Source organism: Pseudophryne corroboree, chromosome 1 (genome assembly GCF_028390025.1).
Source record: "Pseudophryne corroboree isolate aPseCor3 chromosome 1, aPseCor3.hap2, whole genome shotgun sequence".
Classification (NCBI taxonomy): Eukaryota; Metazoa; Chordata; class Amphibia; order Anura; family Myobatrachidae; genus Pseudophryne; species Pseudophryne corroboree.
This window is the reverse complement of record NC_086444.1, coordinates 1,132,242,979-1,132,259,256: the sequence shown is the minus strand read 5'-3', so window position 1 is coordinate 1,132,259,256 and position 16,278 is coordinate 1,132,242,979. Positions and strand designations below refer to the sequence as shown.

At 42.1% G+C, this 16,278-nt stretch overlaps 1 protein-coding gene across 11 annotated transcripts in view; it reads left to right on the top strand.

The window, feature by feature from the left end:
• JAKMIP1 (janus kinase and microtubule interacting protein 1) overlaps positions 1-16,278 on the top strand; it is a 342,118-nt gene that overhangs the window by 203,791 nt on the left and 122,049 nt on the right. For all 11 annotated transcript variants that reach the window (XM_063923480.1, XM_063923560.1, XM_063923546.1 and 8 more), the window contains exon 8: positions 11,395-11,454. In XM_063923480.1, the coding sequence (XP_063779550.1) occupies positions 11,395-11,454 (60 nt within the window). The remainder of the gene's footprint in view (positions 1-11,394; positions 11,455-16,278) is intronic.

The window sequence follows — 16,278 nt, the reverse complement described above, 5'->3', positions numbered from 1 at the left end:
TACAAGGGAAACCACCGGTGGGCCCTACTGCCTGGGGGCCCACCTTCTGCTCTAAGGATCAGGTTCCAGACTGTGCGCTTGAATTATACATTATACACATGTTACCTTTATACTGGACTATGGTGTATTTTCTATAGTGCATTGCTGTTATTAATCTGTTATTAATCTGGTACATTATCATGCATGCAGCAGCTGAATGTACTGTATATATTTATGAAGGGGCCCAGACATTGCACTCTCTAATGGTTAGTCAAACCAATGAGGTAGCAGGCCACACCCCCTCTGCAGACTAGCCACACCCCTAATATGGGCCCCTACCACTGCATTCCCCCGGTGGGCCCTACATGCCCCAGTCCGACACTGGCTGTAAGGCTTTGTGTGCTGCTCTCATCCCTCTCTATAGCACTCCATACAGGCTGTCTGGAGTTCTGTGTTCATATTACTGTGTTTTTCACTATTCCTGTATTATTTCACTTACTGTGTGTGTGTTTAAAAAGACTCTGTCCATCCTGCAGCACAAAGTTTTCCCCTTTTCCGGGAGGATCTCTACTATGTAATCAATACTCTCTCCCTTCTCAGGGAAGCAGTACACGGGAACCAGCGTGGTTAGAATCATTTTAAGGAATGATATATAATAATAATTCTGAATTGGCTACTGCCAGACAGGAAAGGCAAATGCTGAAGAAATCTGTGGATGATTTTTTAGTCAATGCTGCTGACCACAGGCAGGCTTCACAGCCTCCCCTACTGGTCTCGCATAAATGCACTCTCCCACATGTACTTGTTGCCTTATAGGTAATTGTCTGCACTTAGTATAATATTAGGGCAATGGATATTGTCTGAATCAAAATATAATTCATTATAAATAGGCGATGTTACCATAGTGGACAGTATACTGGATATATATAGTAAGGAATAGATATGAAATAAGTTTGAATGTATGAGGTAATGTTTAGCTGATTTAAGAGATTAGGTTTGTGTATGTGTTTATATAGATATACTGTATATTTGTGTTTTACAGCAAGATGGTAAAAAATAGTGTAGGGAACAGGTTTATTCTGCTCTAGTCATAAATAAGGCCAGAGAGGTTACAGTAAGATCAAGAGTCATTGTAGAGAAAAGGTATTAGGCCATAAATGATAATAGGTATGTGACAGAGCTCTGTTGGTCATTGGAATTCACAGGTGTGCTTACAGTAGATCAGAATCTACTGGTTTGTCTATTGTCCAGTGAAGGTTAAAAGCTAGGGAGTATAAATTAACTACTATGAAAAGAGATCACATCCATTGATAAAACATTGTGTAACCGACCCCAGGAAAACTTGTCAATACAACAGAACTTTGGATGAAAAGACATTCCAGATTTTACAATACTATACTTGCTTAAGGCAGTGTGGACACCACACTTTTATGACACCATGCCTCCGTGAACAGGACACGACAGCCCAGTTCAATGTTTGTTTTATTACACCTTGGAATCTGACAAACCTATAACTACCTATTCCATTGGAAACTATGAGAATATGATAGTTTGAATTGGTAAAATATGAGATAAAAGGACCAGACTTGTAGTTAGGAGTTAGAAGGAAGAGGGAGAGGGAGAAGAAGAAGGAGAAGGAAGGAAGTCAGTCAGGAGGAGAAGTCATGGAGAACATGCAGAAGGAATGATTCTTGGGATGGCAATCTTTAACTTGCAAGTATACATTTTATGTTAGCAATTGAAACTGTTTGTGAAACTTATGTCATGTTGTTTTATGTTATGTAACGAAGGAAGCATATATAATTATAATTAGTATATATATCACTACTGTGTATATCTTATTCTGTACGATTTGATCTGCCTGTAAATAAAGAATCATATAAAAAGAGCGGTAATATTCAAGCTTGAACTCTCTTTAAGGAATCTTAACTTAATAACTTCATAAGTCATATGTATAAGGACTGCATATATGTATCAGCCAATTAGTTTGTAAGCCTGACATAATATATTTGCAGATATATATGATAAATGCATATTAATTGAAATATATCCATATATTAAATACCATATATGATATATTAAATATTAATATTCATAAATATGATTCCATAAATCAATATTGGCGACCACGAATTGGACTTGTTATTACTGAATCTGATTATCTGATCTATAATATTTATGAGGAGTAGCAGATGCTATAAGCTGGCTACCAAATCTGCAGAATCACGGTGGGGATGTATCTATGAAAATTTATTACCATTGTGTAATGTCAATTTTGTATTCTGTATAACCTAGGATAAATGTGTTAGTGCAATATACGTTATTTTAACTAACATAATATCTATTAGGAAGCAGCACCAAAGGCTATAAGCCTGCTGGCAAAATACAAGATCACAGTGGAATAGGTTACAAATGAGAATAAAGAATTTAAAGGCCTAGAATAGAAAATGTGCACAGTGGAAAAGAGTATTTCCAAATAAATGTATAAATGTACCAGGTATTAGAGTTTAACCTTAAGACACCGGTCAATCTTAAGGAGAGGATACCTTCAGTACTAAAAACAAAGAATATATAAATTTAGCATTGAAATGTTAAAAATGCAAAAGTTTTCTGTAGCATTTAGAAAAATGCGCAGAACTGCGGCTCTAGAAGCCAAACAGAAATGTAAAGAAGAATCAGGTTCACGTCTTCGTAAGGCGTGCCTGACCATTAATGCAAAAATGCATTCGTTATTTAAGTCCCTTAAACAGAAAAATAAACAGAAAAAGTTTGGGGCAGAAGCGAAAAGCCTGACAGTTTGTAATCAAATTGTCAAGATCTCTGATGAAGAGATAACATCCAGCAAGCAAGCTGAGATAGAAATACCAAACAGGAATAGTGTTGAGGTATGTGAAACTCTGTACACAGAGTCTACAGGAGTCAGAAATGACTTAATCAGTCAAGATCCTAAAATTAAGGAAAGTTACATGTTGCAGGACTGCATCAATGTGCAGCGCATGGAGTCTGCTATGGTCACACAGACCACCAGCAGAACAGCCTCTGTGGTAAAGGAAGAAAGTAGCAATGTGCCGGATGTGTCTATCATCAGACAGCACATTAATGTAAAGGAGGTAGCAGCAATAGGAGATGTCCCCTATACTGTGTCTAGTAAGGGGGAAGATCATTGTAACTCAGATTATGAGTATTCTGCTGAATACACTCTCAGAGTTCCCAATGTAAATGAAGAATTTGTTATGCCCTTAGGCAAAGGTGAATTGTCAGCAGATTTAAACACTGATAGCAGCAGTACAGTGCACACAGGGGTGGGGAAGTTCCCCATGGTGAAAACTCCCATGGCAACCAGAGTTGCAAACCTTGAAATGTATTCACCTGGAAACATGTTTAAAGGGAAAATCCATGAAATTAATTCAGGAATGCATGTTTACAAACAAAGTTCCCAAACTTATGTAACCCCCACAGAGCACTCAGAGACTTCTAGTGATGGTGCAAATGTTTGCATGCTCTCAGAGAGACCACATGCAGAGTGTCATTCTGCAAACCACACACCAATTAACAATGACAAAAAGGATCACCAGGATGAAAATGTTTTTATGCCCTGGTGCCATAACCATTTTATTACAGGTGTGGAAAGACAGAAAGCCCTGGGACCTGCAATACATATTTGGCAAAGTTTAACAAGTTTCTCTCCCCACAAAAGTAGGTTTTTTCAGAAGCTCCAAGATTCTTCCAAACTAAGGAGCCACACCAAGCAGCAAACGCTATGGTTAAAGACAGTCTGGGACCAGGCTGCATCACAAGGGAGTATGGTCACAAGTGAATACGGTAGTATCATTCCTTTACTTGTTAGATCCAATGAAGCCATTGTTTGCTTTGATGTTCAAACAGCCACAGTTTCCAAATTAAACCTGCATCATATCTGCAGCGACAATTGTGCTGTCATTGACACACAATGTGACAGGAAAGATTGGCACAGGCCAGAAACAATTGTTTGTTTGTTATTCAATCGTTAAAAGACACATTTGTAAATTCTGTACCTGATAACATGCAGCAGATAGGACAGAATGCATAGCAAGCTATGTTAAATCACTGTATAAATATCTGTGATAGTCATTGTATGTATTTTTGTTTGATTCATAGTAATCCTGGCAACCTGTATACAGAATGGTGCAAGACTCCAAAAAGACTCCAATTTACAAGGGAAAAGGTCTTCATTAACCCTTTCATCGCTGCTATCCAGCAAAATCTACATAGCATCCCTAAAGACTGATATATGGACAAATCCTCAAGGAGTTTTCCAGTTTCACAAGAAAGGGGAAGGTTTTCATTAACCCTTTCATCACAAGTAATCATTACTTGTCTTTCAAACTACATGTACACTCCCACAACAGTGTACAGCACATCTCATCACTGTGATTATACAGAACTGTCTCATCCCTTCATATACCTTAATCACATATATGTAAACATTTGTCTGAGATATATTTTATATCATTGCATATATACCTTGTAAATATTTTATGTTTTTTTTATATATTACACAATAGATACTACCTATGCTTCCTTCGTAAAAGCTTCAAAAGTAATTAAATATCTAATACAGGATGGTATACCACGTTATAACAAATTGGGCCGAGATTATTAAGTGGGATGAATAATTCTCTTAATAAAGACTGTCACAAGTCTAAGATAATTATTTGTAGCATAACAGGGTCACTGTATATGCACATGGCTGCATATAAAATAATATTGGATGGAATTAGATATATTTAAAGCCATTCCTAAATGATATTTAATATCTGTTTGAAGCAAAATTATATTCATTTATTGTATTGATAGGATGTTACTATATACACATCAAAAGCATTTTAAATAATTATTAGTCAAAATATAGGTAGGATAGAAAACGCCTTTATATGGGTTAAACTGGTATAAGTTTATGTAAGATTGAGATGTATAAATAGGTACAAGGTAGAATAAGGAGATTTAAGACTGCATGGTAATTTATTCAGTGAGGAAATACAGAACAGAGTAGGTGTACTACTCACAGCCATTTGTGGTACTATTGCCCGAAGACAATTAAGACCTACTATTAACAAGCAAGGAAAGAAAGAAAGAAAGAAAAAAAAAAAAGACTGTTTCATATATGCCTGTTCTATTCAAAATCACAACCTGTTTGTGCAAAAGCAATATGGACACTGGTCACAACTGCGGCATTGGATAAACGCAAAGGAAACAGAACTGCTAAAGACTGTATAAAGACTATTACTATTACTGAGGGTCGTCACAAGTACTGAATGTTCAAGACACAGCACTCGACGTACACAGCCCTCTGCCTCAAACAGCGAAATGGCAAGCAAAGGAGCAGCTGCTACGAAGAATTCTACTTCTAGTAATGGTGCAAATGTTGCAAACGCAAGGCCATAATGCAAACGCAAGGCATCTCCAATTGCAAGCAAACCACGCAGATGACAGTCTTATCCCAGTAAATTGCTACATACAAGAACAGCAAAAATGTCCAAACGTACTGATCCAGATACAGAAAAAAGGTCTACAATTGGGCTATGGTATTCCAAATGTCTGTAGAAATTAGTTTTCCTCATGAATACTGAATAAAAACCTCAGTTTTGTCTGCTTTAGTTAAAAAGTAGAATAAGGTTAGGTAAGCTAAGAATTTTTAGAGATTTTTAAAATCATAATGGTTATTATTATTACACTTATGGTATATATTATGGTTACAACGAAAGTTATGTTTGAAGGAATATTTTGAAATGTATTTGGAAGCAATTACGCTAGTTTAATGTGTGGCCAATCAAAAGAATTTCTCATGGCCACAAGGGGGCGACTGTTGCCTTATAGGTAATTGTCTGCACTTAGTATAATATTAGGGCAATGGATATTGTCTGAATCAAAATATAATTCATTATAAATAGGCGATGTTACCATAGTGGACAGTATACTGGATATATATAGTAAGGAATAGATATGAAATAAGTTTGAATGTATGAGGTAATGTTTAGCTGATTTAAGAGATTAGGTTTGTGTATGTGTTTATATAGATATACTGTATATTTGTGTTTTACAGCAAGATGGTAAAAAATAGTGTAGGGAACAGGTTTATTCTGCTCTAGTCATAAATAAGGCCAGAGAGGTTACAGTAAGATCAAGAGTCATTGTAGAGAAAAGGTATTAGGCCATAAATGATAATAGGTATGTGACAGAGCTCTGTTGGTCATTGGAATTCACAGGTGTGCTTACAGTAGATCAGAATCTACTGGTTTGTCTATTGTCCAGTGAAGGTTAAAAGCTAGGGAGTATAAATTAACTACTATGAAAAGAGATCACATCCATTGATAAAACATTGTGTAACCGACCCCAGGAAAACTTGTCAATACAACAGAACTTTGGATGAAAAGACATTCCAGATTTTACAATACTATACTTGCTTAAGGCAGTGTGGACACCACACTTTTATGACACCATGCCTCCGTGAACAGGACACGACAGCCCAGTTCAATGTTTGTTTTATTACACCTTGGAATCTGACAAACCTATAACTACCTATTCCATTGGAAACTATGAGAATATGATAGTTTGAATTGGTAAAATATGAGATAAAAGGACCAGACTTGTAGTTAGGAGTTAGAAGGAAGAGGGAGAGGGAGAAGAAGAAGGAGAAGGAAGGAAGTCAGTCAGGAGGAGAAGTCATGGAGAACATGCAGAAGGAATGATTCTTGGGATGGCAATCTTTAACTTGCAAGTATACATTTTATGTTAGCAATTGAAACTGTTTGTGAAACTTATGTCATGTTGTTTTATGTTATGTAACGAAGGAAGCATATATAATTATAATTAGTATATATATCACTACTGTGTATATCTTATTCTGTACGATTTGATCTGCCTGTAAATAAAGAATCATATAAAAAGAGCGGTAATATTCAAGCTTGAACTCTCTTTAAGGAATCTTAACTTAATAACTTCATAAGTCATATGTATAAGGACTGCATATATGTATCAGCCAATTAGTTTGTAAGCCTGACATAATATATTTGCAGATATATATGATAAATGCATATTAATTGAAATATATCCATATATTAAATACCATATATGATATATTAAATATTAATATTCATAAATATGATTCCATAAATCAATATACTCCAGTTTCACCTGTAGCCAAAGTTACCTTGCAGGACGCAATTCAAAAACTTCTACACACTCAAGTGATTTGGTCCCTCCTCTGCTCAGAAACAAGGGGTTTTATTCAAGCCTATTTGTGGTACCGAAACTGGATGGTTCGGTAAGCCAATCTTGAACCTCAAATCTCTGAACCTGTATCTACAGGTGTTCAAGATGGAATCTTTCGAAGCGGTGGTTTCTGGCCTGGAGGAAGGAGCATTCCTGGGTATCCCTTGATATCAAAGAGCATATCTGCACATTCCGATATGGCCCCCGCATCAAGCTTATCTCAGATTCGCAATACAGGACCACAACTTCCAGTTCCAGGCCTTGCCCTTTGGTCTATCCACGGCACTGAGGGTGTCCACAAAAGCTATGGTGAAAATGATGTTGCAGCTTCGTTTGATGGGTGTGAACATAGTCCCTTACTTGGACAATCTCCTCATAAAGGTGGTGTCCAGGGAGCTTCTGTTACAAAGCATCAACTTGACTCTACACATCTTCTTATGGACCATGGGTGGATCTTCAATTTCCAAAAATCACACCTGGAACCGTCACAGAGGCTTCAGTTCCTGGGGATGATACTGGACACTGTCCCAGAAAGTTTTCCTCCCTATGGACAAAACCTTGACAATTCAGGCTATGGTCCGCTCTGTGCTCAGACCCCGCAGGATCTCGGTGCACCTTTTACATCCGACTACTGGGCAAATTGGTGGCCTCCTACAAGGCAATCCAATATGTCCGGTTCCATGCCGTCCGTTCCAGCTGGATCTTTTGAACTAGTGGTCGGGGTCTCACCTGCACATGCACCAGAGGATATCCCTATCCCCGAAAGCAAGCCTCTCCCTGTTATGGTGGCTACAAGTCTCTCTCCTTATAGAGGGTAGGAGTTTCGGAATCCAGTCTTGTACTCTGCTGATGACGGATGCGAGCCTCCATGGTTGGGGGGCTTTGACCCAGGGAGCACAGTTCCAAGGGAGGTGGTTGAGTCATGAGTCTTTTCTTCCGATAACTGTTCTGGAACTCAGGGCTATTTATTATGCCCTTCTACAGGCATCCTCTCTCCTCCAACATCAAGCCATACAGGTACAGTCTGACAACGCCACGGCAGTGGCGTACATAAACCATCAGGACAGAATAAAAAGCAGGGCCACAATGCGAGAAATCTCATGGATACTCCTCTGGGCAGAGGCTAGCGCAAGGGCCATATCAACCGTATTCATTCCGGGAGTGGACAGCTGGGAAGCCGACTTCCTCCGCTCTGACGGTACTGTGGACCTACCATTTTGTCTATCTGTTCCCTCCGATTTCTCTCATTCCCAGAGTTCTAAAAAGACTCAAAAGGGAAAAAGTTCAAGCAATTCTAATTGCCCCGGATTGGCCTCGCCGGGCCTGGTATGCAGACCTCCTGACCATGTCTCTCGAGGAGCCCTGTCCTCTACCGCTTCTAAAGGATCTTCTTCAACAAGGGCCGTTCGTCTATCCAGACTTACTGCGGCTACGTTTGGCGGCTTGGAAGTTGAGAGGGAGATTCTAGCCAGAAAATGTCTTCCTTCCAGGGTCCTCTCAACTATGGTCCAAGCCCGAAAGGTGGTCACGTCGAAGCATTACCACCGTATCTGGAAGACACATGTTACTTGGTGTGAGAGTAGAAAATATTCTACGGTGGATTTTCAACTTGCCCATTTTCTGCTCTTCCTGCAAGAAGGCGTGGATATGGGCCTAAGGTTAGGATCCTTCAAGGTTCAGATTTCGGCCCTATCTATTTTCTTCCAAAGACAGCTGGCTGTAATTCTGGAGGTACAAACGTTCCTGAAGGGTGTCCTTTGCATTCAGCCACCCTTTGTCCCTCCCACGGCTCTGTGGGATCTCACGGTGATCCTGACCTATCTCCAATCGGACTGGTTTGAACCTTTACACAGGGTGGACTTGAAATAATTTACTTGGAAGACCGTCATGTTGCTGGCTTTGGCCTCTGCTAGGCGTGTGTCGGAATTGGGGGACTTATCCCGCAAGAGCCCTTGGTGGTCATTCCGAGTTGATCGCTCGTTATTTTTTTTCGCAACGGAGCGCTTAGTCGCGCATGCGCAATGTCCGCAGTGCGACTGCGCCAAGTAAATTTGCTATGCAGTTAGGTTTTTTACTCACGGCATTACAAGGTTTTTTCTTTGTTCTGGTGATCGTAATGTGATTGACAGGAAGTGGGTGTTTCTGGGCGGAAACTGGACGTTTTATGGGAGTGTGTGAAAAAACGCTACCGTTTCTGGGAAAAACGCGGGAGTGGCTGGAGAAACGGAGGAGTGTCTGGGCGAACGCTGGGTGTGTTTGTGACGTCAAACCAGGAACGACAAGCACTGAACTGATCGCACTGGAAGAGTAAGTCTCGAGCTACTCAGAAACTGCACAGAGAAGTCTTTTCGCAAAATTTTGTGACTCTTTCGGTCGCAATTTTGATAAGCTAAGATTCACTCCCAGTAGGCGGCGGCTTAGCGTGTGCAAAGCTGCTAAAAGCAGCTTGCGAGCGAACAACTCGGAATGAGGGCCCTTATTTGATATTTCACGAGGATAGGGAGGAGCTCAGGACTCGCCTGCAATTTTTGCCGAAAGTGGTATCTGCTTTTCACATTTATAAACAGATAGTGGTTCTGGTATTGTCTGACACTTCGGTTGCTCCTAAATCCTTGGGCTTGGTTCGGGCTTTAAAGATTTACATCAAGAGGACTGCTCGTCACAGGAAGTCTGACTCGCTTTTTGTCCTTTACGCAGCTAACAAGATTGGATGTCCTGCTTCTAAGCAGTCCATTGCCCGTTGGCTCAGGCTTGCTCTTCGGCAGCGTTGCGTTTGCCGAGTTCTATTCATGCCCACTCCAATAGGTCGGTGGGTTCCTCCTGGGCGGCTGCCCGTGGCGTCTCGGCCTTACAGTTGTGCCAAGCTGCTACTTGGTCGGGTTCAAACACATTTGTTAAGTTCTGTAAGTTCGATACTTTGGCCGGTGAAGACCTTCCGTGTGGTCAGGTGGTTTTGCGGGGATCTCAGCACTCTCCCACCCGTTCTGGGAGCTTTGGGACTTCCCCATGGTACGAATACTTCCCAGTAACCCCTAGGACGAAAATAGGAATTTAATACCTACCGGTAATTCCTTTTCTCGTAGTCCGTAGGGGATACTGGGCGCCCGCCTGAGTGCTTCGTTTTTTCTGCTTACTTGGTTGTAAGTTCTTGGTTGGGTCTGCTATTGCTGTCCCCTGTTCATTGGCTCTGGTTAGTGTTGTTTACCTTGGTTCTGGTTAGCGTTGCTATCTTTTTGTTCTGGTTAGCGTTGCTATCTTTTTGTTCTGGTTAGCGTTGCTATTCTTTGTTACTGCTGTGTGTTGGTTCGTTGCCTCACCGCTATTATTGTATGTTTCCCTTCTCTCAAAGTATGTCCGTCTTCTCGGGCACAGTTTTCCTAGACTGAGTCTGCAGGAGGGGCATAGAGGGGAGGAGCCAGCACACACTGAAGATTTCTTAAAGTGCTAGGCTCCAATGGACCCCATCTATACCCCTTGGTACTAATACTTCCCAGTATCCCCTATGGACTACGAGAAAAGGAATTACCGTAGGTATTAAATTCCTATTTTCTCACACCAAGTTCAATTGTAAATATCTGCAGCCTTGTTTGTGTATAAAATGAATTCCTGCCCAGTTAAAGCATATTCCACACAGTCACCCCACAGCTATGGTCACAGGGGTAGTTCAGTGGGAGAATTGGTCAGAATTCAGGCATTAAAAAGTGCCCATTACCTATACACCATGGAGGCAGCCACCTTGTGGTCAGGACCACTATCAGAACACAGCCTACCAATTTGCTAGAAACAGGTGACATCACTGAGGCATGAGAGACCTCGTTCAGTTTCCAGAATATTGCTTCTGCCTCCAAAATTGGCAGCTTCCACTGTCGTGGGGCAGCAGAGGGTTAGAGTGTGGTTGGTGACAATACGCCACTATTCACTGGCTGTCCACACGTGTAACAAACAAAGCACGCTGCGTGCGCAGGTTTCTACCCTCCCATAACTTACAATGACATACTTACAATGACATATATAGTGACACCAGACACATGGCAGTCAAGGTCACGGTTTCCCTAGATTTATCATGGGACAATGCACAGATAGTTTGACAGAATCACATCTTGTCTATCCATCTTTACTTTTGTTGCTTGTTCCGTGTAATAATGATGCCTGTTGTGCCTTCAGGAGAGGGAACGGATGCTGCGATTCAAAAAGCCGAAGAGAAAAAGCTTGAAGCATCCAAAGGTATTTTTTCCATCAATTACATTTTCTAAATAATTTGAATAATTATATTTTTTTGTTCCATCCCAGTTAGTAAGTGTACTAATTAAGGGGTGTATTCAACTAGCCACAATAATGCTGCAGCCGCGAAAAACGGGGTGTTCGGGATTTTTATTTTTATTACTGTTTTTTTATTTTTCACTGCTATCCAATTAAATTGTGAGAAAACCCTGTTTTTCTCGTTAAAATACATAGGGGCATATTCAATTGAAGTCGAAAGCTGCCGTCTGTCGGAAAGACGTCGGTTTTCGTCTGTTTTTAGAAGAGGTTCCGACCTATTCAATATACCCCAAAATGATCCGACAAGTCGGGGAATTCAACTTGTCGGAAAGCACATGGATCAGCGGAATAGCTGCCGATCTGCGTGCTTCTGTCGGAAACGGGGCAAAATCCAACAAATTTTGGCCCCCTTTCCGACCATCTCAATCCGACTTTAAGAAAAGTCGGATTGAGATGAGGGGGAGACGGGAAGGGGGAGGGAGACGCGTGAAGATGGGATCTCGCTTGCTGGAGCCGGGTGGACGCTGCCGTGAGGTTTGGCGGCGGTGCTACATCCTCCTACAACGCTGCTGTAGCACTGCTCTCCCCTGTCTCCCCGCTGGTCTACGCCCTCTCCTCCTCTCAGCCCCCTCATCTTATTTCGACTTTTTTTAAAAGTCGAATTGGGATGGCCATTTGAATAGCCCTTGTCGGATCCATTCCGACAAATGCATGTCGGAATGGATCCGACTTCAATTGAATATACCCCATAGGGTCCGTGAAAACTGTAGACTTGTGTATTTTCGTTGCACTTATCGCACACAAAAATAGTCACTAATTGCGGGCTAAACCAATCCCCAATAAGTAAGTGCTGGCTTTGGGGGATAAGCACCGACTATCGGGGCTAATAGGATAGCCCTTGGCAAACCAATTAGCCGTGGTAAATTACCACTGCTAATTGGATGTGTATTATTCCATGTTTTTTAATTTTCCCTATTAACTATTTTGATTTCTATGTTGGTTCCATTCGTCTGACAAATTGGGAATACTTTTTGTTGGTTACCTAGGTGATATAACCATATATTTGGACTACCTGTTGCAGGAAACCTTTTCTTTGCTTCTAAGACAGTTATGGTGTCACTGTATTACTATTGAAGGTCTGGAACTGTAAGCATCTTGAGTTTGGATTGTTTAGACCTCTCCTACTTACTGTATGTGTACTTATTAGTTGATGTACGGGAATGCCTGCACCCTGTATGCTGATATAATTATACTGCACTCCCTCTGTTTTGCGACTGTACATACAGTACTTGATACATAAATTTTGGCCAGTTAGACTCGCTCATGTTTTACAGATGTGACCTACTGAAGAATCAGAGCCATAAAGTACATACATGATGTGATGCAAAAAAATGTGACACCATTGTGTATTAATGTAATATAGTAGTATGCTGTATGGCTGGAAAATTTCAAAATAAATAAATAGGTATGTATGTGTCCTGTGTATATAATATGAGGTAAATTAATATAATTAACATATATGTAATTATATGTACATTGATGTAAATGTAGGGGTAAAAAAAATAAAAAAACTTAGATTTATGGTTTCACAGTGCATCTAAGGGGTTAATGTCCTTGCACTCCTAGCTGTCAGTCACCCAGCAGGGTGATTGCCAGTGGGCGGGGCATCACCTCAGAGTGGGTCATGTGACTACCAGAGATGGGTTTATACAGTAAGAGCTGTCAGTATAGCTGACAGACAGACTCCTGTTCCCTCTGTAAGAGCTCACCTCAATGAGGGGTCTATTTACAAAGCCTTGGACTGAGATAAAGTACCAGCCAACCAGTTAGGAGCTGATTGGCTGGCAGTTTTTCTGTCCAAGGCTTAGTAAATACATACGTTCCAACATTTTACACATAAAAATCGGTACAAACTAGCAAAGCGGGTGTGGCCACAGGTAAACGGGGCGTGGCCACACCCCTTTTTCTATACTTTCAATGGAAGTTTGGAGAGCTAAAAATCGGTACAGACCATAAAAAAGGGTACTGTACTTGCTAAAAAGGGTATTTTGCAGTTGTAGGGTATATAAATAGGCCTCTGAGTTCCTGGGCTGCCGTTGTAAACACTGTGGCCGGGATTCGGGAGAGTGCAGCCAGTGAGGGTGTAAGGTGTGCGGTGAGGCTGGACAAAGGCAGGGCCAGTGAGCTGGTGTAGCCAGTAGCGGGGGATGCCGGCGGTGCTGATGTAGCACAAAGTATGGCTCCCCGCTGACCACCAATTTCAGTGCCGGCCTAAGGAGATTGGTGATTGGGCAAAAGCATCAGAAGCCAGTTAGGGGAGCAGCCAGCACTGAGAGTGACAGGCGGACCAATGTACAGTATAGTGAGACCTGCACACAAACACTGCACCCATCACCTGTATAATTAGAACAGACCTAAACCCAGGCATCGTTTGTTTAGGCGGCCAGTAGGAATTACATTACCCAAGATACCAGAGAGACTTCTATGTAGGATGTATACGGTTTATTTCTCTTACGTCCTAGAGGATGCTGGGGTCCACATTAGTACCATAGGGTATAGATGGGTCCACCAGGAGCCATTGGCACTTTAAGAGTTTGAGAGTGTGAGCTGGCTCCTCCTTCTATGCCCCTTCTACCAGACTCAGTTTAGAAAATGTGCCCGAAGGAGCCGGTCACAGCTAGTGGAGCTCTACAGAGCTTCTTTAGTAAAGTTTGTTTTTTATGTCTTTTCTGGGAATGATTCTCGACACGGAAGTGAAGAGGGTGTTTCTTCCAGAGAAAAAAGCGTTGGTGATACAAACAATGGTCCAGGATGTCCTGAAGCCAACCTGGGTGTCGGTTCATCAGTGCATTCGCCTTCTGGGAAAAATGGTGGCCTCTTACGAGGCCCTGCAGTACGGGAGGTTTTACGCTTTGTCCTTCCAACTGGATCTCCTGGACAAGTGGTCGGGATCCCATCTACACATGCACCAGAGAATACGTCTGTCACCAAAGGCCAGGATTTCACTCCTCTGGTGGTTGCAACTGCCTCACCTTCTGGAGGGCTGCAGGTTCGGGATTCAGGACTGGATCCTTCTAACCATGGATGCAAGTCTCCAGGGGCTGGGGCGCAGTCACTCAAGGGGAAACCTTCCAAGGAAGGTGGTCAAGTCTGGAAGCCGGCCTGCCGATAAACATTCTGGAACTAAGAACCGTCTACAATGGTCTTCTCCAAGCGGCCCATCTTCTGAGAAATCGGGCCGTTCAAGTGCAGTCGGACAATGTGACAACAGTGGCTTACATAAACCGACAGGGCGGAACGAAGAGCAGAGCTGCAATGTCAGAGGTAACAAAAATCATCCTCTGGGCAGAAAAACACGCGTTGGCACTGTCAGCAATCTTCATTCCGGGAGTAAACAACTGGGAAGCAGACTTCCTCAGCAGACACGATCTCCATCCAGGGGAGTGGGGTCTCCATCCGGAGGTGTTCAAGGAGGTAACAGATCTTTGGGGCATACCCCAGATCGACATGATGGCCTCTCGTCTCAACAAGAAGCTTCGGCGGTATTGTTCCAGGTCGAGGAACCCGCAAGCAGTGGCGGGGGACGCCCTAGTGACTCCGTGGGTGTTCCAGTCGGTGTACGTGTTTCCTCCACTTCCACTCATCCCAAGAGATCTTCTGGATCTACTGCAAGGAGAGCCGAGGCCTCTTCCTCTTCGGGAGGACCTGTTGCAGCAGGGGCCGTTCGCCCATCAAGACTTATCGCGGCTACGTTTGACGGCATGGAGGTTGAACGCCTGATACTGTCTCGAAAGGGCATTCCTACCCTAATACAGGCTAGGAAAGGAGTAACGCATAAACATTAATATCGAATTTGGAAAAAATATGCATCTTGGTGTGAGGCCAAGAAATTTCCTGCAGTGGAGTTTCAACTGGGACGGTTTCTCTTCTTCCTACAAGCGGGTGTGGATATGGGCCTGAGATTGGGATCTGTGAAGGTCCAGATTTCGGCACTATCCAGTTTCTTCCAGAAACAATTGGCTGCCCTCCCTGGGGTTCTGCACATCCAACCTCCCTTTGTGTTGCCTACGGTGCCTTGGGACCTTAACGTGGTGTTGCGGTTCCTCCAATCGGACTGGTTCGAGCCTCTACAGGGGGTTGAGGTCAAATTTCTTACATGGAAGGCTGTTTGCCTCTTTGACCCCTCTTCCTCACAGAAAACTGCTAGGAATAGGGACTATAAGAAGAGAGGGTGGGACAAATTACACAATTATAGAGTTACATCATTGGCTCCACCCCCTCCCCACAAACCTGCAACTTACAGCTTATTCTGCACATCTTTCCTCTTCACTAAGAAGTAGGTGGAATGTGGGTGGACGGCCTGCTCTTCCAGAAGCTAGGGGGACCTCCAAAAATGTTTAAGTCTCCCATAGGTTTTTGGTGAATAAGTATGTATGTTTAGGTCTATATCACAACTATACATGCTGTAGATATGGTGGATATTAATAAGTGTGGCTTTTTAATTCACATCCAAGTTGAATTATTTATATATACGTTTTCAAGTAGTGGAAGTTATTTGCCTATAGGCATCGGTTATTTAAATAGCAGATTTCAGGATTACCTCATTAAAGGTCTGTTTAATACAAGTGACCTCTCCATCATCATACTGTAGATAGTGTGATTTATATTATCAGCGCCATCCTGATTGCCTCTGTTCTGCTAATCTGAATCACATTAGCGTGAATGGTTTAACCTGTCTCACCCCCTCAGAGATTCACAGCTAAAGTGCTTGGCAATTGATAGCTATAT